Source organism: Mustela erminea, chromosome 1, assembly GCF_009829155.1.
Source record: "Mustela erminea isolate mMusErm1 chromosome 1, mMusErm1.Pri, whole genome shotgun sequence".
NCBI classification, from domain to species: Eukaryota; Metazoa; Chordata; class Mammalia; order Carnivora; family Mustelidae; genus Mustela; species Mustela erminea.
This window is the reverse complement of record NC_045614.1, coordinates 54528108-54551739: the sequence shown is the minus strand read 5'-3', so window position 1 is coordinate 54551739 and position 23632 is coordinate 54528108. Positions and strand designations below refer to the sequence as shown.

Sequence of the window (23632 nt, the reverse complement as noted above, 5' to 3'; positions counted from 1 at the left end):
CTCATGCATTTTACCTTGACCCCCTTGTGAAAGGTCGGACATTTACCCATCTCTCATCTCCCAGATGGGGAACGGGACCTTTTAAGTTTTGTAGCCTTTTTTTTTTTTTTAAGATTTTATTCATTTATTGGTGAGGGAGAAGCAGGCTCCCCACTGAGCAGGGAGCCCAACACCAGGGCTGGACCCCAGGGCCCTAGGACCTTGACCTGAGCCAAAGGCAGACACTTAACTGAGCCACCTAGGTGCCCCTTGTGCCATTTTTAATACAGGTATTATAATGTTGTAGTTCATATATTGAAACATTTACCTTAGAAGGAACTTGTCAAACAACAATAACAAAAAATCCCAAGTTGTTAACTCTACCAATTTTCATTTTAAGGTGTGATTTCAAAATTAAATTGATTGAATAAATAAAAAATAAATTGTTGGGAAACTACTTTTGTTGTCGGGTAGAGTGTGCTGTAAGACAAGTTGGTTGTTTCCGCTTTAGTAAGCTAGTTTCAATTTTTAGTGAGAGAGATGGATTTTGACCAGAGAATGGGAAAACTGGCCATATCCCCCAACAAGGCAGACATCCACTTTATAACATCCCATCACATCTTTATTTAACAATCCTCAAAATAGCATTTACTAAATGCAAACCCTGTGCTGGAGAGAGACACAAAGATGAAAGCATTCTGTAGGGTGTCTGGGTGGCTCGGTTGGTTAAGCAACTGCCTTTGGCTCACATTGTGATCCTGGAGTCACAGGATTGAGTTCCACATTGGGCTCCCTGCTCAGCAGAGAGTATCCTTCTCCTTTTGCCCTCCCTTTTCTCATGTTCTCTCTCTCTCTCAAATAAATAAATAAAATCTTAAAAAAGAAAAGAAGAGGTTCTGTAAAGGGGCACGTGATTGGCTTAGTCAGTAGAGCATGTAACTCTTGATCTTAGCATTGTGAGCTGGAGTCCCATGTTGGGTGTAGAGTTTACTTAAAATAAGATCTAAAAAAAAAAAAAAAAAAAGTTCTGTAGAGACATGTGATCACAGGGAGAGAGAAAGGCACACAAAATAATGGAAGAGAACCAAAGGAGTAAGCTGTAAGGACAAGATGTCCAAACCCTGCAGCTAAGAGTATAGAAGCCCTCTGAAATGCTGGGCCCCAGCTGGGGTTGGAGGCTAACGCAAGCTCACCAAGCCTAGGACATCAGGTGTGGCTGGATGGCCGTACCTGTGGTCAGATACCCTGGGGAGTATGGGTCTGTGTAGACACAGCAAGAGAGTTCCAGCCATGGCCATATCTGGCTTTTCCTGTTTGCTGCAGGTGAGGTTGCCTGCCCTCTGTAACTGTTTCCTCATCTCTTTCAAAAGTGATAGGGTATCACCACTCACAGTACCTCACACGGTTATGATGATTCTTGAGGTAATGCATGTAATTGCTTAACCAGAGCCTGGCTTATGAAAGTGCTATGTTAATGCGGCTCATAGGGATGGTCTGAGTGACTACCTCAGGTTGAGAGGGTCACAAAGATAATGCAATTCATTGAAGATGGTGCCTTATGCAGAGTGAGCACTCAAGTGTTTGGTTTTTTTTTTTAGCTTTTTATTGAGACAAAATTCACATAATATAAAATTAATCATTTAATCATTTTTTCAAAAGATTTTATTTATTTATTTGACAGACAGAGATCACAAGTAGGTAGAGAGGCAGGCAGAGAGAGAGGAGGAAGGAGGGTCCCCGCAGAGCAGAGAGCCCGATGTGGGGCTCGATGCCAGGACCCTGGGATCATGACCTGAGCCGAAGGCAGAGGCTTTAACCCACTGAGCCATCCAGGCGCCCCTCATTTAATCATTTTTAAAGTATACAATTAAATGATTTTTAGTACACTCAGCAATGTTCTGCAACCATCATCACTAACTCTAAAACATTCCCAACACGTTGAAAAGAAACTCTGCTTGTTAGCAGTCAAACCCAAAGCCACACACCTCACCTCCAGCCTCTGGCAATTACCAATCTGCTTTCTGTGTCTGTAAATTTGCCTGTTCTGTGCATATCTTATAAGTAAAATAATATGTGACCTTTTGTGTCTGGCTTCTTTCGCTTAACATAATGTTTTGAAGGTTAATCTGTATTGCAGCATGCATTAGTACTTAACTTTATGTCATTCCATTGTGTGAACAGAGTACATTTTGTTTATCCATTTATCAGTTGATGGGCATTTCAAGTGTATATTATTAATATTCCCGTTATCAGTTCTGTATTTCCAAGCCATATATACTGCCTCTATTTGGCCAAGACTCTTGGGGTTTCTACAACACCTATGCAGGAGGCAGGGTCAGTTCCTTGGATGAAAAGGAAAGACGTGGAGGCTGGCTCAAGATCCTACTGCTTTCGGGAAAAACACAGGTTTATTACTCGAGGTTCAGGGGCCACTGGGCCATACTAAGAAACCCTGTCTTTCGCCAACCCAGGAATTTTGCACGGCTGCGATTGCCTCTTAGGACCCACGAAAGGAGCAGCACTAGGCGTTGGGAGCGGGAGGGGGGCGTTTGGGAGAAGGAGGGCCGGGAGGGCCAGGAGAGCCCGCCCCCACAACCCTCTTCCTCCCGCGGACTTCGCGAGCGTGGCCGCGCTCAGCCAATCAGCGGAGGGCGTCTGTAGTCCTGGCAACAGTAGCTTCTAAGCTTGCTACTTCAGAGTCTCTTGCAAAATTTGGTATTACTGTTTTTTGGTACTCCGACGCAAGCAAGAAAGCAAGCGCGTGCACACACGCATGCACACACACTCTTCAGCGCCCGCTTCTGACGCTGCGACCATGAATGACAATTCCTATGAAACGTATGAGACTCTGTTCCTGTCGGTGGTCGGTAAGCTCCCGGAAAGCAGTGCCATGCACATGCGTACAAGTGGGGTGAGGGCAAGGACGGGGTGGGGGGGGCAAATATCTCATTATGCCGTCCCCCCTCTGGGTGAGGGGTTGCCAGGGAGTCGGGGTCAGGTCAGGCACATTTCTCAGATTTCCATGCCCAAGCTGGAGGAGTGGGACAACTTGCCTTGGTCTGAAATCAGAGGTCCAATCTTTGAGCCTGGGAAAGACATCCACAGCCCTCTGGCTCGTCCTCTGCCCCATTTCTCCACTGGATATTAATGTATTGGGTACTGGAGAAGAAGCATGGAGAAAACTCAGTCCTCCTCCTTCTACCATAGCCTGCTGCAGCAAAGCCCTGCAACTTCAGAGGTGAAGGACAGGCAGATAAACAGATAATTACAGAAGAAAGAGTGGATGCCAGGCCAGGGGATGACACCCAGGAGTAAGAGTTCTGCTAAGTATAGAGGATGGGGAGGAACAGTTCCAAGGTTCTGGAAGATATATTTACACTGGGGTCTAAATTAAGGATACAAGGAGTTCTCCATGCCAAAATGGGGAGGAAAGGCATTCCAGTCCAACAGAACCACATGCAAAGGGTCTCAAACATATGGTGTCTTCAGGAAACTGCTGTTCATTTGAGTGTTACTGGGGATGAAAGGTGAGAGAGGTCAGAAGGGACAAGATCATGAAAGATCTTGTGAGCCAGGAAATGGAGAAACCACTGGGAATGACAGTGTTAGATTGGGAGCATTAGCAAATGCAGAGTGAACTGGCAGACTCAGAATGCTGGAAGCACAGATTGATAAGATCTGGGGCTGTCCAAAACATCCGGATCAAAGATACTGAGAGGTGAGGGGGAGTAGCCAGGCTAGAGGGGTTAGAACACTTGGGGGGCTGATTGAATAAAGCATGGAAAGAACAATCCAAGATAATGGCCAGGTTGGTAGCTAGAGTAACCTGGAGATGGAGGTGCCTTTCACAGAAATCAGGAACCTAACAGAAACAGATTCAGTGGGGACATTACATGGAGATCAGTGCAGTCTTCATTGGTTGAGTCTGAGATACTTGTAGGCCATCCAAGTGGAGATGCTTTAGGAGAAATTGTATGTAGAAAGTTGGAGGCAATTTCAAGTCATAAATATTGGCATGGGTGTCCTCAGCAGGCAGAAGGTCACAGAAACATAAGAGTAGAGGAGATTGGAAAACAAACAAACAAACAAGAAAGCCCAGTGTAGACCTGGAAGGCACCAATTTTAAGGGATGGGCAGGAAGAGAGGGGCCAAACAGCACCTAACTTGAGAGGTAGGATGGAGCTTAGAGACTTGAATCAGCCAAGACAAACAATTTCAAGAGAGTTGAATTGTCTCCAGATTCCTGAAAGGCTATCACACTAAAGCGGGAACAAATGCATTTTCTGGTGCATCAATGGGGAGGACTAGGACCAAGGGATAGAAATTCCAGGGAAATGAAATCTGGGTCAATATAAGAAAGTCTTTTCTAGCAATCCGAATTAGGCGTCCATAAGGCGAAGTAGAGAACTCCCTGTCGCCAGAGGTGTATACAGAGCAGAGGTAAAATCTGCCAGGGTCATTGCAGAAAGAGTTCCCTGACCTGGGAAGGCAATGGGACTAGCGAGCCTCTGAAAGCAGTCCTCACAATCCCTTGGGGACATTTTCACACAGTCTCTACCCACAACTATGCAGTGACCTCTTTTATTATAAGAGCCCACCTCACTTTCTTATAAATGGACACAGGACCCCAAAGATCACTAGAATGGAAGCTCCATGGTGTGGTGGGCATGTGATCTTTGATAGGGTAGTCAGGGTGACTTTGGGGGCGGTGCACTTGGGCTGAGAACTATATGATGAAAAGGACTCAGCCAGGGGAGATCTTGGGGAATCCCATGCCCTTCAGAGGGCACAATAAATGCCAAAACCAAGTTGGGACAGAGCTAGGAGAGTTGGACAAACAGAAAGCAGACCTGTGCAGCTGGAGCAAACTGAGCAAGGGGGAGAGAAGTGAGGGGAGAAGCAGATACAGGGCCCAGGTAAGAGCAGCGGTGTAGATCATTGCAAGAGGGGCCGGTTTATTCTAGAGGCACTGAGAAGCCATTTCAGTGAAGCCATTGAAGGACTTCAAGGGGGAGTGACTCGTGACTCTTCTGGCTAAGAGAAGATCATGGATTTGGAGTCTAGGGAGGGCACAAGTGGCAGTGGCAAGGCCAGAGAGGAGCGTATTTTGATTATGTTCCCATGGTCAACATGGTAAAGTTTAAACCCCTTAATCTGCATTCAACATGATTCCAACTTCATTTCCCACTAACCTCCTCCTTCACACATATGTGCTTCCAACTTGTGGAACTACAGTAACCCTTAAATCTCCAAACTTCACCCCTAACCTTTCCCAACGCTAGCCCCTCCACCCCTTGAAATCTGACTCCTTCTTGAAGGCACATGTCGATGCCTCCTCCTTCATGATCACCTCCCAGGTTTCTCCATCAGCATTTCTCCCCCAACTGAGAGCATCTTGTTACCCCTCCAGTTAACCCACCTTGTTCCATGCCAGCACTCTGTGGTCAGGCACCCAGCCTCATTTGGATCTGCACGTGGCCATGCCAAGTACTGGATGATTCTCAGCAAATAGTGGTTTGATGAATGGTTACAGTCTCAGCTGTACCCAGCATCTTGTCCTCAAAGAAATGATAAAGGGGTTGTTAAGAAGTGCTCACTTCTGTCCACATTGATGTATAATCATTATTTTCTGACCTGAAAGAAACACATGGGCACTGTAAGGAGACTTAACAAATGTCCTGAATGTTCACTTTGTGCCAGGCTGGGGACCAGGGATACATGGGCTCTAGGACACAGCCCTTAACATTGCAAAACTCACAGGCCATTGGGAGAGAAAGACTCAGAAAGCAGCTTCATCCAGAAAAATATGGTAAATGCTATGATGGGGATGGGCATGGGCACTGTGGGAACCCAGAGTGGACATGAGGGTGGTGGTTGAGGGGTGGGAAGGTTTCAGGGGATGGTGATGCCTAACCTAAGTCTTGAAGAGTATTCCAGAGAGGAAAGAGTATGTGGCTGGGGCAAAGGAACCAAGGAATGGTAGCTCAGTTTGGGGGTACAAATACTGGGGAAGGCCAGAAGGAACAAGAGAAGAACCCATTATAGAATCTGGCAAAGGTGGGTAGTTTCAGTGGGGCCAGGTTAAGGAGATTGAATTTTATTTTGGAGGCAATGAAAGGGATTTAAAACAAGGGAGTTTGGGTTTTCAAAGGAAAATATGGTGACAGTGTTTTTAATAATAATGTTATATCCCTTCTGAATTTTAAAACATATCTGTTATTCATTTGATCTGTCCCAGCTCTGCTACTAATCAACTGTGTGAACTTAGGCCTCCTGGGACCTTTGTGCCCCTATCTGTAAAATGGTATAATCATAGAGCTGGCTTATTGGGTCTGTCCATTTGACATCCACTCATTCACCAAACAATTACTGAGCTCCCTCTGTATGTTGGCATGTGGAGGTGCGGGGACTCCAGCAGGAAGAGATGAGGTCCCAGTCTATAGTCTATTGAAAAAATAAACATCGACCAAGTAATTACACCAGGGATTTCAAACACAAATGTCTACCTGAAGCACACACTTAATAAGTGAACTGATGTGCATGTGAGACTATAGAGAATGGTGGGGACTATGGCAACCCGGAGAGGGCATGCCCCAGTGTAAAAACTCAAGTAGGAAAATTTTAAGGAGTATGTCAAACAAAACAGGTCTCATTCAACATGAAGTGGTCCAAAGGAAAAGTATAGGTTATATTACACAGAGATAATATGAGGATATAACAGAGCTTGGGAGCTGTACAGGTAACATGTGGCCTGAGGATGAGGAGTGAGGAGGGGATGGGTAGGGAAGGGAACATTTCTGGCAGATGAACACCCTTGTTGGATGTTGGATGTTGGATGTTGGATGCTTAGAACATTCAGGGATCATTGAGAGAGGTCAAAGCATTTGGGTTATACTAAGGAAAGACAGGCAAGCGATGAGGTAGAAAAGGCTGGCAGAGGAGGATCATGGAACTTTGAAAGTCGTGGAAGGGTTTCAAAATAGGTGAAGGGCGAGTACATAAAAATAACTGTGTACTTAGTATAAACAAAACACTTCTAAAATGGACTGATTCTAACCATCTCCACCACTCAGTAAAGTAGGTACCCTCTTTTTCTCCATTGTGCACATGAAGAATTGAGATAGAGATGCTAAGTAACTTGTCCAAGATCATGCAGCCATGAAGCAACAGAGCCAGGACACGGCTGGAGTATTCTGGCTCCAAAGCCTCTGCTCAGATGATCAGACCAAATCAGAATGGCATTTTTATTTTTTTTTTAAGATTTTATTTATTTACTTATTCAAGAGAGAGTGCATGCACAAACAGGGCGAGGGGCAGAGGGAAAGGGAGATGCAGACTCCCCTCTGAGCATGGAGCCTGACACAGACCCCAAGATCATGACCTGAGCTGAAGGCAGATGCTTAAATGACAGAGCCACCCAAGAGCCCCCAGAATGCCATCGTTCTGGAGGCACATGGGTGGCTCAGTTGGGTAAGCGTCCAACTCTTGATTTTGGCTTAGGCCGTGATCTCAGGGTTGTGAGATTGAGCCCCATGTGGGGCTACTCACTGGGTGTAGAGCCTGTATAAGATTCTCTCTCTCCCTCTCCATCTGCCCCTCCCCTTGCTTGTTCTCTCTCTCTCTGTCTTTCTCACTCTCTCAAATAAATAAATAAATCTTTTTTTTTTTTTAAAGATCATTCTGATTACTGGTAAGGAGTGCTGGGTTGGGGAAGAGTAAGATTAAGTAAGAAAAAGCATATAAAGCTTTTAGCATTGTGCCTGCTTTCAGAAGTACACAATTATTATGATAGCAAAGCAATGATAAAGCCAGACCTGGAACCCAGATGCCCTATCAATCAGCCTGCTGCTGTAGCATTTTTCTTCCCTGACTCTGTTAGTCCTCTTCCTGAAAGAAACTCACCTCCTAACACTCTTCCCCCAAGGGCTCTGCCAGTCTAAGACCTCAGATGATGATGAAACCTCCAGCAAGGACCCCATCTTCAATCCTGAACCAGTCATTGCCCACTGCTTCAAGCAGTTCAAGCAGAAGGCTTTCCACCAGCCTCAGAGCCGCCGGCGGATCATCACCTTGCCTCAAAATGAGGATCCAATACCCATCAATCTCACGGGCCAAGCCCAGACTCCCCCACAGCCAATATCCAGCTTCAAAGTCCTGGGAGCCGGGGATATCCTGGGGCAGCCAGATGATGCAAAGACCTGGCTCAGCCAGAGACTGAAGCTTCGGCAGAACCTGGAGTCATTCGGCGACACAGAGAAGTGGCTGCAGAACAAGCCTTGCCTCACCCCTTCAGAGGCCAAGGTCTTAAACATGATCCGAAAGGAGCATGAAGCCCATTTGCTGGCCTGTCTGACTCCTACCAGAGCCACCAAGGTGAGCCGCCCCACTTGATGATGAAGAGACTGAAGGTGTTAGGGGCATACTGTCATTTCATTCCCTGTGGTTAGGCAGAATAGGGGGTGTCCCCCCATCAAAGAGGGACAGAGAAGTCCCAAAAGGGGGGTGTATTGGGGACAGAACAAGGAGGAGGGCTGTGATGCCTCTTATGACCTCATCTCGGGAGATCACAGTTTCAAGAGAATCACATGATCACTTTCACCATATTCTATCTGGCAGAAGCAAGTCATTAGGGCTGTTCACACTCGATGGGAGGGGAACCAGGCTCCATCTCAGAAGGGAGGAGTGGAAGAATTTGTAACCGTATTTTAAAACCACCTGAGGAGGGATAATTCCTGGCATTCCATCTATGGGACATTTTAAAATACTCATTGTTCATTCATTCATTCATGGTCACATATTTGTTGAGGGTTGATGCGTGCCAGGCAGGTGCTCCTAGTGCCGCTGTGAGGATCAGAGCTGCGAGCCTGGAAGAAAAAATGAGGAACTCCCTTTTATAAAGATAGAACTAGAAGCTCAACGAGGCCAGTCAATCGTCCAGGCCTATAGAAGTAGTCAATGGAAATCTTTTTTTTTTTTTTTTAAGATTTTATTTATTTGACAGACAGAGATCACAAGTAGGCAGAGAAGCAGGCAGAGACGCAGGCAGAGAGAGATGAGGAAGCAGGCTCCCTGCTGAGCAGAGAGCCCGATTCAGGGCTCGATGCAGGGCTCCATCCCAGGACCCTGGGATCATGACTTGAGCCAAAGGCAGAGGCTTTAACTCACTGAGCCACCCAGGTGCCCCAGTGAGTGGGAGTCAGTATCAAAGCCCTCATCCCCCAATGCTTGGTGTCTGTGACATTCCCTTGTAATGCAAACACTTGAAATTTCTCCCAGGTGAGGTTAAGTTGGGGTAAAAGGTCAGATAACTTAAACCTAGCTTGGCTACTTCCTAGCTCTATGATCTGGGCTTCAGTTTTCCAATCTATTAAATGTGGATAACCATTGTACCTACTTTCTAGGGTTGCTGTGACATCTAAATGGATGAATTTATATCAGGTGCCTTGGACAGTGCCGGCCACAGAGCAAGCACTCAATATTATGTCTGTCCTTTTGATTGCCGTCTCACTGATATCAGAGTCAGTCCTTGGTATAATCAGAGTCCAAACCCAAATTTCCTAGGTCTCACATACCCTTCCTGACAGCAGCACGGTGCTATGAGTAAGCCCTAGACTTGGGTTAGAAACCCAGCTCTACTGCTCAAGAGTCGTGTGAACCTGGATGAGCCAACTTCACTTCACTGAACCTGTTTTCTCATTTGTAAAAAGGGAAAGTCATACCTAATACCTAATTTACAGCATCATTTAGTCATTCAGCAAGCAATGACTGCCTGTCTGCCTGGGGCTGGAGGATTTTTCAGTAGGGGGACGGGAGGTAAGGGTATATAGCTTAATAGGACATGGTCTTCCTTCAAGATGTTCAGATATTAATGGGGGAGGAAGACACATCAGATCGATAACTACAGTTTGCTGTAGACCATTAATAGAGGTGGGTCCCAAATGCAGAGAAACTATAAACCAGGGAACAGAAAGGCCCTTTGTAAACTGTCAGGTGCTGCACCAAGGTGACGGGTATTATTCTGAAATATTCCCCATAACCTGGAATTAGAGGAAAAGTAAGATTTGGACAGGTAGAGAAAGGAGGAAAGGTATTCTGGTCAGGAGGCCCAGCAGGAGCAAAGACTGGGAGGTAGGAGGATTAGAGTCTTGTCTGGCTCTGGGTGGGGGCATGTGTCTGGGGGCACTGAGAGTCCAGTGGGATTATACTCCTGACTTGTCTGACAGGAGAAATGGGGTAAGAACGAAATGTTAGTTCTCATAATATCCAGACCTCTTGTTTCCAATGGGAAAATGGAGGTCCCAAGATGAAAAGAATCTATAGCGACAGGCAGTTGCCCCGAGTCCAGTGCCCCTTGCACTCCATCCTGTTGTCTGTCTAGAGCTGCTCGGCCACTTGCTCTTCCTGTTCTTTCTAACTCTGGGAATCACACTCCAGTAGCCTGTCTCCCCTGAATTCTCCCCCTCTACCCCACTCTCTTACCTTTCGCAGAAGAGCCCCCGGCCTTCCCGCCGACCTGTGCCCCAGCTCCGACTGCCCAAGCCTTCTGCCTTGACCACCTTGTACTCGTACCTGCGCAGCCGCAAGATGAAGATCCTGGAGATATTTGGCAAGGTGGACTGGGGTGAGAACCAGAGGATCTCTAGGGAGGAGTTCATGGCAGCTTTGAAGGCGGTAAGTGCCTCCTGTCCTCCCTCCGGGCTGGCCTGAGTGGGGAAGATGTCCATGCTCCCTGCCCCCACTGCTGCCTGCATCCAGGTCCTGGCAACTGAAAAGTAGACGCAGGGGACTCAAACTATCAGCCTTGTCCTGGCAACTGAAAAGTAGACGCAGGGGACTCAAACTATCAGCCTTGTTACTTATAAAGCCAACTTGGAAAACGTAGCATAATTTGTGACCTCTTCAGACCCCTAAAAGCACCCCTGCATGGGTCTAACCTAAAAAGCCCCTATCTGAGTGGAAAGTCTGCAGAACCAACCCCATAACCAATCAACTTCATGAGGAATCACTGTCTTGTCCATTGGACCCCAGACCTGTGCACAGAAATTGCTGGGCTGTCAGTCCTGCCTCTAGAACCTTCTAGACCTTCTCCAGCTGTCACTGACACATGATCATATAGAGGTCTCTTAAAAATGCAGCTTCTGACTCAGTACCTCTGTGCATGGCCTGAGATGTTACATTCTAACAAGCTCCCAGTGATGTTTATAGTACTGTCCCTCGGGCCACACTTTCAAGGGCTAGCCAAGATTTTAAGTTAATTATAAAGAAATAAAATTTTAAAATCCAGTTCCTCACTCACAATAACCACATTTTGGATGCTCAGTAACCACACATGATGAGCAGTTCCTCTACCAGGCCACACAGTTACAGAACATTCCATTATTGCAGAAAGTTCCACTGGTCTAGTAAGGGGTCTACTAACTATCGCCCAGAAGTCAGATCCAGCCTGCCTCTGTTTTTGTAAATAAAGTTTTATTGGAACACAGCTACACTCATTTGTATGCATTGTCATGGCCGTTTTAATGCTACAGTGGTAGATTTGGGTAGTTATGAGAGAGACCATATGGTTCATGGAGCCTAAAATATTTACCATCTGGCCCTGTATAGAAGAAGCTTGCTGACCTCTGGTCTGCATGAATTAAGCTTTTATATACTTTGAATACAAGCTTCCTTTACAAAACACTTTAGGAAGCTGGCAGCTACCATCTTTCAGCCCACCATCTTTTATGGTTTTGAGTCATCACCAGTCTTCACACTATTGTTTCCTGATATGTACTGATCTAAACAATCTTTCAAAACATGAAAAAAAGATAAAGTGTTTTTAATCATCATAACCAAAAAAAGATAAAATATTACATCCTTTCATCCTAGGCATCTTCTAACCCTCTTTGAGGAAAGCTCAGTGAATAATTACTGCAGTATACAAAATTATATTTCCTTTAAGACTTTTCCTCTTGAATATTTGGTATTGATGGCAAGCATTACAGTTCTACAAAGTTACTCACTATTCTTCAAAGAGTAACGTGTATCATATTTCTGATCCACTTTTACTTCAGTTAAAGGAGGCTAATGTGTTTCTCACGGACAAGGATGGTAGACGTGAAATCCTTTTTCCAGTCCGGCCTGGGAAAGCTGGCACTGAGCTCGGTATGGAGTGGGGTGGTGATCCGGAAGGAAGAAGGAGAGGATTCTGCAAAGATGGTGGCTTATCTGGACTGGGTTTTGAAAGAGGGATAGGAGTTCTTCAGATAGGTGGAAACACCTGAGTAAAGGCAGAGGGTGAGAAAGTGTAGAGTGTGTTCAGGGCCTGGGAAGGGGCTCTAAGCTCCTGCGGCAGAGGCCTTGGGCATGAGCTAGGAGTGGTGGTGGATGAAACCAGAAACTAGACAAGAGAGGTGGGGCCAGGCTGCTATGGCTTTGGCCATACTGGCTGGATGTTTGGAGTGGAGCCCACCCACTTTGGTGGCTTCTCTTCCCTCCTCAGGTTGGAGTCCCTCTGAAAAACGAGGAGATGGAGGATGTTGTGATATATCTCAGCTCTCTGGGAAAGTGCAACAACATTACCATGGATATCCTAGCCAACACCTACAAGCAGTGGTCTTTGGGTGAGCAGAGAAGCACCCTGTCGACTGCGAGGGAGTGTACGTATCCACCCCCCAACCCCATGTCTCCACTTCCCCATCCTGGGAACAAGCAGGGTGGAGGCAGCCTTGGCTTACTTTCTGAGTGTATTCTCCAACTTTGGCTTACCATAGGTGGGCCAAGCTTCTAGAATCCCCAGGTGAAACAATCAACTAAAGAGTAGATATTCTCATGAGTGCTCAGCTACCATATCCATTCGAAGATCTTGAGGCCCAGCCCTTATCCTTAAGGGAGGATTTCCAAAGGTAGTTTCAGCCCTCCAATGCTTACCTGATAGATTGATATCTGACCCAAACAGAAGACCTTTCCACTTGTATGTGGGCCCAAGGCCTTCTTACTATTAATCTATATTTTACTGATAAAAAGTTAACTAAAATTCAACCCCCCCAAAAACCCACTAAAATTCAGAAACCAGAATTAGCACATGTTTAGAGTTTACTGGAAAATCTATTTTGATATTCTGCTATCAGAGATATTAGCAGGGTTGCTATGAACAGTTGTATGAGTTGTGCACAGCTCAAGTTCCATTTGCTAGGTCATGTGCTTGTGGAACCACTTCTGTCCAAATATAGGACAGAGGCAAATTAGAAATGGACCAGCCATGGCACTGGCTATGAATTTACTCTATAACACAAGGGTACATCATGGTTCTTTAGAGCTTAGTGCCACTGTTGGTGCAAAAAAATTTTAAATTGAACAACTACAGATAAAATTAAAGCTCTCCTTTTAACCTCCACCCATCTTTCCAGAGCCCTCCCCAAATGTAATCAAATATAACATATAATAACTATAACAACAATATAAAAAATCCCCAAATATAACATCTTTCTTTTTCTGAATCAAATAAATCTTGCTTTTGGCCCCACCCACCAGGCTGGAAGGAGTTTCATTTCAGATGTTGATGTGGGGTGTTCCTCACACTCTCTGGGGACAGAGGAGAGCCTTGGGGGAGGAGGGGAGGGAAGAGGTTTCTTCTTCCAGAGTCCCAGGGAATCTGAGCACCCTCCAGGCACCTCCTGCTCATGTCACCACCACCAACCCCAGTGATAATCTCCAGCACCCTTCATGTCCAGCATGTGCTCAGGGCTGCCTCAAGTCAGGCTTGCTTCCCCATCCATGCTCTTTTGACTTTTCATTATAAATTACCAAAGCTCACCCTTATTCATGTGGTTTGCTATGAGCCATTTAGTGAATGACCACAGTACTCATAATGCATGTTTGTAGCAAAGGTATTTGGGGCCTGTTATTTCCCAATAAATAGACTTGAAGTCAAGAGCAGGTATTTGCTTGAATGGTGCCATCTCAGTGTCAGCATGGAGCCCTTTCTCCTGGACAGCATCAGTGGGCAGGGTAAGCAGACTTGGGTATCACTTGCTTTGCCTAGAGGGGCAGCAGTGTCAAGACTCTGGGTGTCCAGCTCAGAAAGGGAAGGCGGTAGCATCTGGGAGCACCTGCTGTGGGCTGGGTCGTTTTACCCACAGCAGCAGCTCAGATAACCCTCCAAGTCCCTGGAGGTCAGAGCTGCATTTCACACTCGGTGAGGAGAAAGCTGAAGCTCAGCCACCAGTCTGTAGTCTGGATACTAGAGGATGGCTGGACCATGATTTCATGTCATCTCAGGACAGTGGAGCCCTGAACTAGGGCAGGGGCAATGGGAGGCTTTCATCCATCCATATCTGTGTTGAGCACCTATTATGTGCCAGGCACCCTTCAAAAAACACCAGGAACTGGGAACACAGGAATAAAGAAGCCAATGAGCTTCCATGTAGCAGGTTAGCCAAGATGATGTCTAGTCGTGATTAATGCTTTAAAGACAACAGGACAGAGTGAGGAAGTGGTGGTCAGGGGAGGCCTCTTTACAAAGCAGCTCTGGGGCTGACACTTGAGTGAGTAAAGAGGAACCAGTCTGGTGGAGCACATCCTAGGCAGTTGGAGCTACAAAGGCAAAGGCCCTGACTTGGGAAAGTTTTCAGGGGACAGAAAGCCATTAGGGTGGCTTGGGGGAGTGAGGGAGGGGTAATGTTTAGAAGATGGGTTGGGTGGATGCTGAGCTGAGGCCAGATCCCGTAGAACCTTGCAGACCAGGAAGAGGATTCTGGGCTTTAGTCCGAGTGTTGTGGGAAGACATCAGGGGAATGAGGTGATTATATTTTGTAAAGGTCCTATTTGTTGTTTGATGGAAACAGGATGGTAGAGGATGGGAGGGGTAATAGGAAGGCTGGGACTGTGGTGCACAAGAGATGCCATTGTGGAAACAGAGATGGCACAGACGGGCCACGTGGGAAGTGAGCAGAGGGGTGGCCCACACCTGCTTGGTCCCATCAGTTAACCACTCAATGGATTCCTTAGGTGGGCCTCATCATAGTCTCTCCGTCCTTTCAGATTATAGATCCACCAAGCACAGAGGTTCCCTCCAGAGTGCATCCAAGAACCAGGTGGATTTGGCCCCACAGCCTTGCAAGATGGACCTGCTGACTGTGCCCCTGGTTGACACCCACATGGAGGCACGGCCCATGACTCTGGAGGAGATGGAAGACGTTGGCAAGCGGTACCGTGAGAGGAAGCGGCAGCACAAGGTACCCAGGCCAACAGGAGGGGCATGGGGCTAGGTGCCTAGACAGGCTCGGGTTCAAGTTCACTGCACCTTCAGGCTGCAGAACTCCAGGGAACAGGCTTCTTCATCTGATAATGAGAACAACACCTACCTCACAAAGTTTCTCCGAAGAAGAAATGAGATAATGTTTCTGAGAGTATGGAGTGCCCCTCCTCCCATTTCTTAACTGTGACTTTGCATCCTGAGACCAGGTCTGAGGGCTGCATCTCCATCACAGCTGGAATCCAAGTGCCCAGCACAGGGCCTGCCACTGTGTGGGCACTCCAGAAACACATGACCAGTGAAAGAAGAATGGATGGCGTGAATGAATTCATCCAACAAATATTTATCGAGAGATGGCAATGTGCCAGGCACTCTTTTAGCAGAGAACAAAACAACCCCTGCCGGCAGGGAGGCAGACAATATTAGCATTATACTATATATAAATACATATTTTATTATATATAATAAATATAATATAAAGATATATTATAATATTATGATATTATAATACTCTATGTTAAATTAATTATATAAGTATATAAAATATATTAATATATTCTATTTATTATATATATATATATATATATATAATAAAATGTTAAGCACTATAAGTGCTATATCAGTTAAGATCTGATTCACTTCATGACAAGAAAACCCCAACATATTTGAGCAGGGATCAGCAAACTTTGTAAAGAGCCAGGCAACGCTGTTTTAGACTTCTGGGGCTCTATAGTTTCTGTGGCCACTATTACCCAAGAGCAACCACAGACTGCAGCCACGAAACAAATGAGTGCCTCTGTGTTCCAAGAAAACCGTTTTTATAAAAACAGGTGCTGAGCCAGATGTGGCCTGTGGGCTGTACTTTGCTGATCTTGGTGTTAGATGCTGCAAAAATATAGTTGTTGTTGTTTTTTTAATTTCCTTGTAAATAAATAAGAAGGCCAAACATGGCTCGGCATTCCGCAGGCTTCTTTGGCTTTGCTCAGCTATTCTTAACACTGTGCTTCAACCTCAAAAGCACAGATATCTGCGCCTAATTTAAATCCTGGTGCAGCCAAGCCTGTGGATGTCTTGTTTCACCAAGGCACTGACGTCGCACCCTACTGTACCTATGACATAATGACATGCAGCTCCACGTACAGGGCTGTTCACACTCACACAGCACTGCCGGCCTTGAGCTTAGCCATTCAAGTGCTCTTGGGGGGTGACCTTGACTATGTGTGATTTTTCTCCCAAGGTACTGACTTCAGAGTCTGAACTTGGGTCCCTCCCTGCACTCTTTGCCATTTCCCTTCATGGGGGAGATGGAGATGAGGCGCCACATCTGCCTCTGGCCAGGAAGGCAAAGAGAAGCTGGAGAAAAGTGTGTGCCAACCTCCATTCTCTTTGCAGCTCAAGATCCCCTCCATCCAGTACCTGGAGCGGTGCCGCCTGGTGCGCAGTGGGAATAAGCACTTTGATGAGCACTGTCTCCCGTCCACCCTGCACGGGGAGATGAGGGAGCTCGTCGACATGTCCCGCAGGGACAACTTTCTGGTCTACCTGCAGTGCCACAAGCTCTGTGAGTACTACGGCCTCCCGCTGACGGAGGACATCCTCATGAAAGGTAAGGGCTTTGGGGGCTGGCCCTTGGGAGGTTGCCAAGAGGGCCCAGGACCTGGGTGCAGGTGGCATTCACCTGTGGTTTGTCCTTCCCCGGCTGACATATACCCAGCTAAACTGCTGTGACCTGTGGTGGGGGTATGAAAGGGGGAGGGGGAGGGGAGGAACAGTCCAGTCTGTTTTCCAGTTAGGTAGGATTTCTAGAATCCTGGAGGTACCCAGGCTCCACAGACACAGAGGTCTGGTTTCCCCCAATGGAGCTGCTAGGCATTCTAGAACAGGAGTTCAGGGTGAGGGAGCCCTGAAGTTGAGCAGAAAGGAACAGTGCCATTTTCAAAGAGGGAGATATGATAGAAGTGATAACCACTATGATTGTACTGGGCTTTTCCAAAACCACTTCCTAGGTCAGGTCTGTTTCTCGGTTCTTCTGCAACACGGAGGTAGGAATACACAAGGGGGCAAGTTCTGCTGAGGCCCTTTGCTCTCTGCTCAGACCACAGGACTGGGCCCTGGATTTCCACACTGGTCTCACCCTCTGTTTGAGGGAGAATTGTGTTTCCATATATCCAAGCAGACCTAAACCCTCCACACCTCTGGGTAGAGCATGTGCTTCTGGGAGACGGGGATGGGGGAGTGCCCCATAAGCCCTCAATGATCACCCTGCGATGTTGCTGTCCCAAATCTGTGAATTTATAAATTTAACGGGAAGGTCCCACTTCAGGCCTTAAAAGCATGAAAGAGTAAGTTGCTCTTGAGGGCAGAGGTTTCCCAAGTGGCCAGGAAGGAACCATGGCCAAACTGGGTAGTGTGGCTTTCAGAGAAAGGGGCACACGGACAGGCGTGTGACTTCCCTGAGAATAAGTTAGCCGTCACAACTGACTATTTCCATCTTTTTCCCAAGAGAGAGGGAAGCAAGTGCACATTGTACAGGGCCCTAGGTCTTGTATTAATTTGCTCAGGCTGCCACAATAAAATACCACAGACTGGGCTGAACAACAGAAATTTGTTCTCTTACACTTCTGGAGGCTAGAAGTGCAAGATCAAGATGCAGAAGGGCTAGTTTCTTCTGAGGCCTCTCTCCTGGGCTCACAGAATGGCCACCTTCTCGCTACCTCTTCACATGGTTTCCCCTCTGTGCACTCACGCCCCTAGTGCCTCTCTTGTGTCCAGATCTCCTTTTACAAGGACACCGGTCCAATCAGATTTGAGCCCAGGCTCATCTGCTTGATCTCCTCTTGAAAGATCCTCTATCCAAGTACAAATTCTGAGGTTTCAGGGGGTTAGAGCTTCAGTAAATGAATTTGGCCTTGGGGTGGGAGTTGGGGGGGACACAATTCAGCTTATAACAGGTCTGTACAAAAGCGTTTGGCCAAAAGCCTCCAGAAACACGGGCAAACCAACCTGAGGGGTCGTTGTCTCCTGGGTGCACTGCACCCCCTCACTTGGGCGGCCAATTGCTGCCCCCCTGGGCTGGGAAGGCAGAGACAGGAAATCCTGGACGCATCATCCTTCCTTCCTTCTTCCTCAGGGAGACTCGTCTTCCCTGATTGTGTACATTTCCTGGTCTTGGCTAGTGGTGGAGGGGCAGCTAACTGTCTTCTGAACGCAGGCAGGCTTGCCACGCCTACACCTGGGGCTGCCCTGCGGGCCAGGCCTTTCCTTGGGATGTGCCTCCTTTGTCCCCTCGGAACACTGAACCACTACTGATCGCCTCCACTGCTAGCTTTTGCTAGCTCCTGGGCCTGTCCACCTCACCAGCTGGAAGGATCTCACACTCATGGGCACACGGGAGCATCCAGGGGTCGGGGGAGGCAGCTTCCTTTTGCTTCTGATTGTTCTAGATGGAAAAAAATTCTAGTCCACCTCTGACCAGCATCCAGGCCACTATCTATTGGCTGTCTCTGTGACAGAGGCCTGCTCTGCTGTGAGTAAAGAAACTCAAACGTTGGGACTTCCGGGTCTGTGTTCTGGACTAGAACTTGGTGGGCTCTGACTCCAGCCCTTAAACTCAAGGGCTAGAGTTCTACAACTCTGAGGCGTTTCGCCTCTCCCCAGTGAATACGGCTTTATCATTTGTCCCCTGATTTTATAGATAATACTTGCTCACTTAAGCTTTCCTTGAAAACAGAAAGATAAAAATTTCCCCAGCTTGAGTTGACATCATTAATATTTTAGAGATTGTCCTTTCATAGACCTCTTTTTCTTTTCCATTTATGCAAAATTATTTATGTAAATTATTTTTAAATTGCGTATATATATTATACGTATATATTATATGTATTACATAGATATATCTTTAAATGTGGTTTTAAAAAATCCTGTGTACTTTTCTAAAATGTTGATGCTGCATATCCTCCTTCCCTCTCCCCTCTTATCTGCACAGTCCCTGCCCAGCCCGCAGATAAGCACCATTTATAACCTGGAATGTAACCTTCTATTACTTTTTTTAGAATATGAGTAAGTTATGTGTTGCCATCTTGGGACAAGCACTGCTCAATGGCTGCAGGAAGACAGAACCCCTGGCCCAGTGTTTTTTGTGCTCTGACTTCTTAGAGCAGTCTCCCAAGGATATCTGTGAGATTAATTCTGGGCAAGGAGAAAGCTGCCATCGACTAAGACTCAGTTAACCTAGTGAAGTCTTGGGTGAATCTCCCCTCCTCCTTGTGGGTTCCTGACCAGCACAACCCCTGCAGAGTGCTCACTCCATCCTACCTGCACCCAGGCCTCGGGGCCGTGGCTGAACTGGTTATGAACATGCTCCCTCATCTCTAGTTCAGAGAGCGGTGTTGTACCAGGCCCACTTCCTGACATTGCACTGTGGTTGTATGCCACATTGTCATTCAGGGAAGCCAGGGGAAGAGTTTAAGGGACCCTCTACACTCCTTTTGCAACTTGTTGTGAATCTACAGTCATTTAAACATAAAAATGTGCATGTATCTAAGAAAAAAATCTTTTCAAACAAAAATGTCTATTAAAAAAAAAGCCTCCCTCTGCCCCAGAGGCTCAGGGGAAGAGGGATCCTGAGCTGACAGGTCACATTTCTCTTGCTGCTTGCAGCCCTGCTGTACCCAGGAGACAAGATCATTTTCCAGAAGGACCAGGTGCGCCCGATCCGGCAGCCGGGAGGCTACTACTCAGACTTGAAGATCTTCAGTCCAAATCTGGCCCTGCTCAAGCTCCAGGGCTTCAGCGAGGCTCTGGCTAAGAAGGCTGACAAGCTGAGTGTCAGACCCCCTGTGTTCCCTGCCATTTGCCTTCTGTCCTACTGCTGCTCCTTCAGTGCTGGGGATAGGATGGTGGCCTACCTAAGGTGTCATGGTGCACCAGTGCCTGTGTCCAAGCATGCCCAGCATGTCCAACCCCACTGGTCACCAGGTGTCATCCCTGGCACATGTCTGAGGGCCGCAGCCTCCCTGCCTCACCCCCATACAGCTACTCTCCCAACCACATCCTACATGATCTCAAGCTTTCTGGGAAAGATTAAAAAGAGGGACTTCTTCAAGAAATGGGGAGGCTCCTTCACAAATCATGGGCGGGCCATCAGGGGCCCTACAGAGGACAGGTGTGGCAGTCCCTTCTTTGTCCTGCCTTCTCTGGCAAGAGGTAGGCTTGCAGCCCTTAGGAGGAGGAAAGAATTCTGCACTGGGGCCTGTCTCTGAGCCTCAGACCAACCTGAGTCCTCTCTAAGGAAATGTCCTTCTTTGGAAGGAGGGGACCCGTGGGCAGGTGATAAACCAGCATGTGTTGGAGACTGCAGACTGGAGAACGAGCAGCATCCCCGAGGCGGGATGGGGCTTATGTGGGATGGAGAAGGGCCTGCTCCCCACCAGGAACTGCCTACATTCTGGATCCCTGCCAGCGGCCCACTGGATGGTATGGCCAGAATGGATAGGATGCAAGAGGAAATTAGGCACCCTACAGGTTAAGTGGGCAAGGTGCTTCACTGTCTGAGCCACAGCTTTTCATCTGTTACATAAGCATTCCAGCTCCTGGGTGGATGACTTCCATTTCTGCACCATGAACCTAGGGAGTGGGTGGGAACATGAGAAACAGACTCTTATCCATGCTTAAGTAGGCCACAGCCATAAAGGATAAAGAGAGGGCCCCAAGGGCAGGGACGGATATGTGTTTTGTCTTGCTACCTGAAATGTGTTGTCAAGGTTTTGGAAGCCAGATGCAGGCTTGCTGGGAGAGAGTGCTGTCTGTGGTCGATTAGTGATGTCTGCCAAGTCTATGCTTGGGGAGTTAGTTTTCACCACACCTATTCCAAAAGCTGGATTCAGCCTCAGCAGCATCTCTCAGCTACCTCGGGAGGTCTCTGTTCTGGGTAATAAGAAACATAAGGCTTTGCAAAGGGAAGTGGCCTGCCCAGAGTCACCCATCCAGCCAGGATGTGAGCCCAGGCCTGGCTGACCAAGCCCACTGTGGGTCCCACTGGAGCATGGAGGGAGAGAGGCTGGGTCCCACCTCAGGAAGAAGAAACTCTGCTTTTGGAGCTCTGGTTTGGGCTTACTGACAGGCCCACCTCCGTGTACTGAGGCCCCATTAACTTGGATTTCCCCTCTCCTGACAAGAGACCTTTCTCTCTTATCCACTAGGAAAACACTGAAGAAAGTCAAGAAGATACACTTTAAGGAGTTTGAGGAGTTCACCAGGTCTGTAGCAATCATCCAACTCTGGAAGGGGATGGGTGGGAGGGAGGACCCGCCTCCCTTTGGAGGAGGTACCTGAGAGCTGAGAAATGGTAAAACTGCTTAGGGTGCCAGGCAGACACTGCTGTGTTGTGTTCCATGTTTTAACTCATTTAAATCCTCTTAGCAACCCTATAAAGTGACTCTTGGCATACCCATTTTACAGAAGAGAAAACTGAGGCACAGAAAAATTAATGCACTTACTCAAAGCCACCCATCTATTAAGTGGTGAAGCAGGGATCTGAACACAGCAATGCTGGCTCCAGAGACTATGCTCTGAACCTCACAGGAAAATGGTGTACATTTAAGAATATGAATTTTAGGGGCGCCTGGTGGCTCAGTTGTTAGGCATCTGCCTTCGGCTTGGGTGTGATCCCAGGGTCCTAGGATAGAGCCCCGCATTGGGCTCCCTGCTTGGTGGGGAGCCTGCTTCTCCCTCTCCCACTCCCTCCTGCTTGTGTTTCCTCTCTTGCTGTCTCTCTGTGTGTGTCAAATAAAGAAATAAAAACTTAAAAAAAAAAGAATTTGGGTTTTAGAGACAGCATATTGGGCATCAAGCCTGCACTCTGCCACTTGCTCACTGAGTGACTTTGAGGAAATGACTTATCCTCTCTACGTCTTCAGATCCTCATTGGTAAGGTAGACAGGGTAACAGAACCTAGCGCTTGGAGCTGAAGGGCTTAGCACAATGCTACACCTCCACTCTGGTCACAGTTGGCCTACTCTGCTGAGCAGAAGCTCTGGCCCCAGGTAGTCTACCATGACACACTTCTGTCTTCTTTTTCTCCAGGAAGCTGCAAGTGAAGAGCCCCAGAGGTCGACAGCGAACTCACCCCAATTTCTTCTGGCCGGGGCACCTCCTGGACAAGCTGCAGCTCTACCTGCCCACTGTGGCTATGGACCGGAGCCTGGCACTCTTCAGTTGTGTCCAACCCCAGCCCCATGCCTACTCAGCCACCTACCACCCTGACCACTGGTGGCCCATTGGGAACATGAACTACATGACCTGTGGCTATTACGATGCCCCCAAAGTCTACTACATCAACTAGAGTGACCAAGGTGTTGTGGGATCCAGCCATCCTGGGACTGTGACCAGTGCCTCTAGCAACCTGGGGCCATAGTCACCGGGGAAGTGTCAAGAGCCAGATAAAAGAAGTCATTTCAGTGGAATGGCCTGGAACCAGCTCTAGCTAGAGCAAAAGTATCCAGTGTCTCAGAAGGCAGATGTAACCCAGGAAAGATGCACAGTTTCTGAGTATTTCCCTGTCTTGACCTCTGCCCTTTTGAAATAAACTAGGTTGGAGTTTTTTTCTTATCACCTGTGATCCAGCTGATGTGACTTCCTGCTCAGGAGCTGCGGCCAGACGAGTGTTTGGAAAACTGATGTCCTGAGCCCCAGGGGACTATAGCAGGAATATTTCCTGGGATGGTTTCATGGCACCTCCAGTTTCTTGTCCCAGTGCTCATGGGAAAGCAGCTGGCAGTGCAGGTATCCAGTGCCCTTCTCTGTGAAATACAGTGGCAACGGGTCTCTTATCCCGCAGAGTTGGAGCCATTTTGGTTACTGTTTCTCAAATCCCTTGGATCTTTCACAGTTGGAGGCATGGTCTCTGGTTCATTGATCCATTCGCTTGATTAGCCCACCTGACCCCATCAAGACCTTTTCCTTCACAGCACATAATGTTGGGTGCTGTTAGCACAGTGATTTCATGCTCTGCAACCCATCCGACTTCCCAGAGCCTGCAAGATAAGCAGGATCCATGAGATTTGCTGTAGTCATAGGCACAAAGGGGTTCCAGTCTCAGCCTTATCGCTTGCCAGCTGTGTGACCTCAGACAAGACATTTCACATTTCACTATTCTAGGTCTCCTCAAACTCCCCTACCCTTCACAGTCAAAATCTTATGAAGGAGCTGTCAACCCTTTCTTCCCTTCTCACTTCTCATCCAATGAACAACACAATCCAGTGTAGCTTCTGTCCCCATCTGGACCCTGGAACTACTGTCAGGATCAGTGGAGTTACCTGGGTGGCTTAGTGGGTTAAGGGTCTGCTCTCCAATTAATCGGGTCATGGTCCCAGGGTTCTGGGATCCAGCCCTGCATCGGGCTCCCTGCTCAGCGGAGAG

The 23632-nt window shown here is 47.5% G+C and overlaps 1 protein-coding gene across 8 annotated transcripts; it reads left to right on the top strand.

Annotated features, from left to right (window-relative positions):
- Nucleotides 1-1785: 1785 nt before the first annotated feature.
- EFCAB12 (EF-hand calcium binding domain 12) lies at nt 1786-22825 on the top strand. Of its 8 annotated transcripts, XM_032335556.1 has the most exons (10): nt 2857-3217; nt 5680-5788; nt 7904-8352; nt 10468-10650; nt 12461-12617; nt 15001-15194; nt 16607-16820; nt 19874-20033; nt 21415-21471; nt 22298-22825. In XM_032335556.1, the coding sequence occupies exons 1-10, from the start codon at nt 3152-3154 to the stop codon at nt 22554-22556; spliced, it is 1848 nt and encodes a 615-aa protein (XP_032191447.1). In that variant the 5' UTR covers nt 2857-3151; the 3' UTR covers nt 22557-22825. The 8 variants fall into 8 exon arrangements, with proteins under 8 accessions (XP_032192216.1, XP_032188542.1, XP_032190825.1 ...); XM_032336325.1 differs by lacking the exons at nt 2857-3217; nt 5680-5788 and adding an exon at nt 1786-2846; XM_032332651.1 differs by lacking the exons at nt 2857-3217; nt 21415-21471; nt 22298-22825 and adding an exon at nt 1786-2846 and having other exon boundaries at nt 19874-21334.
- The last annotated feature ends 807 nt before the right edge of the window (nt 22826-23632 follow it).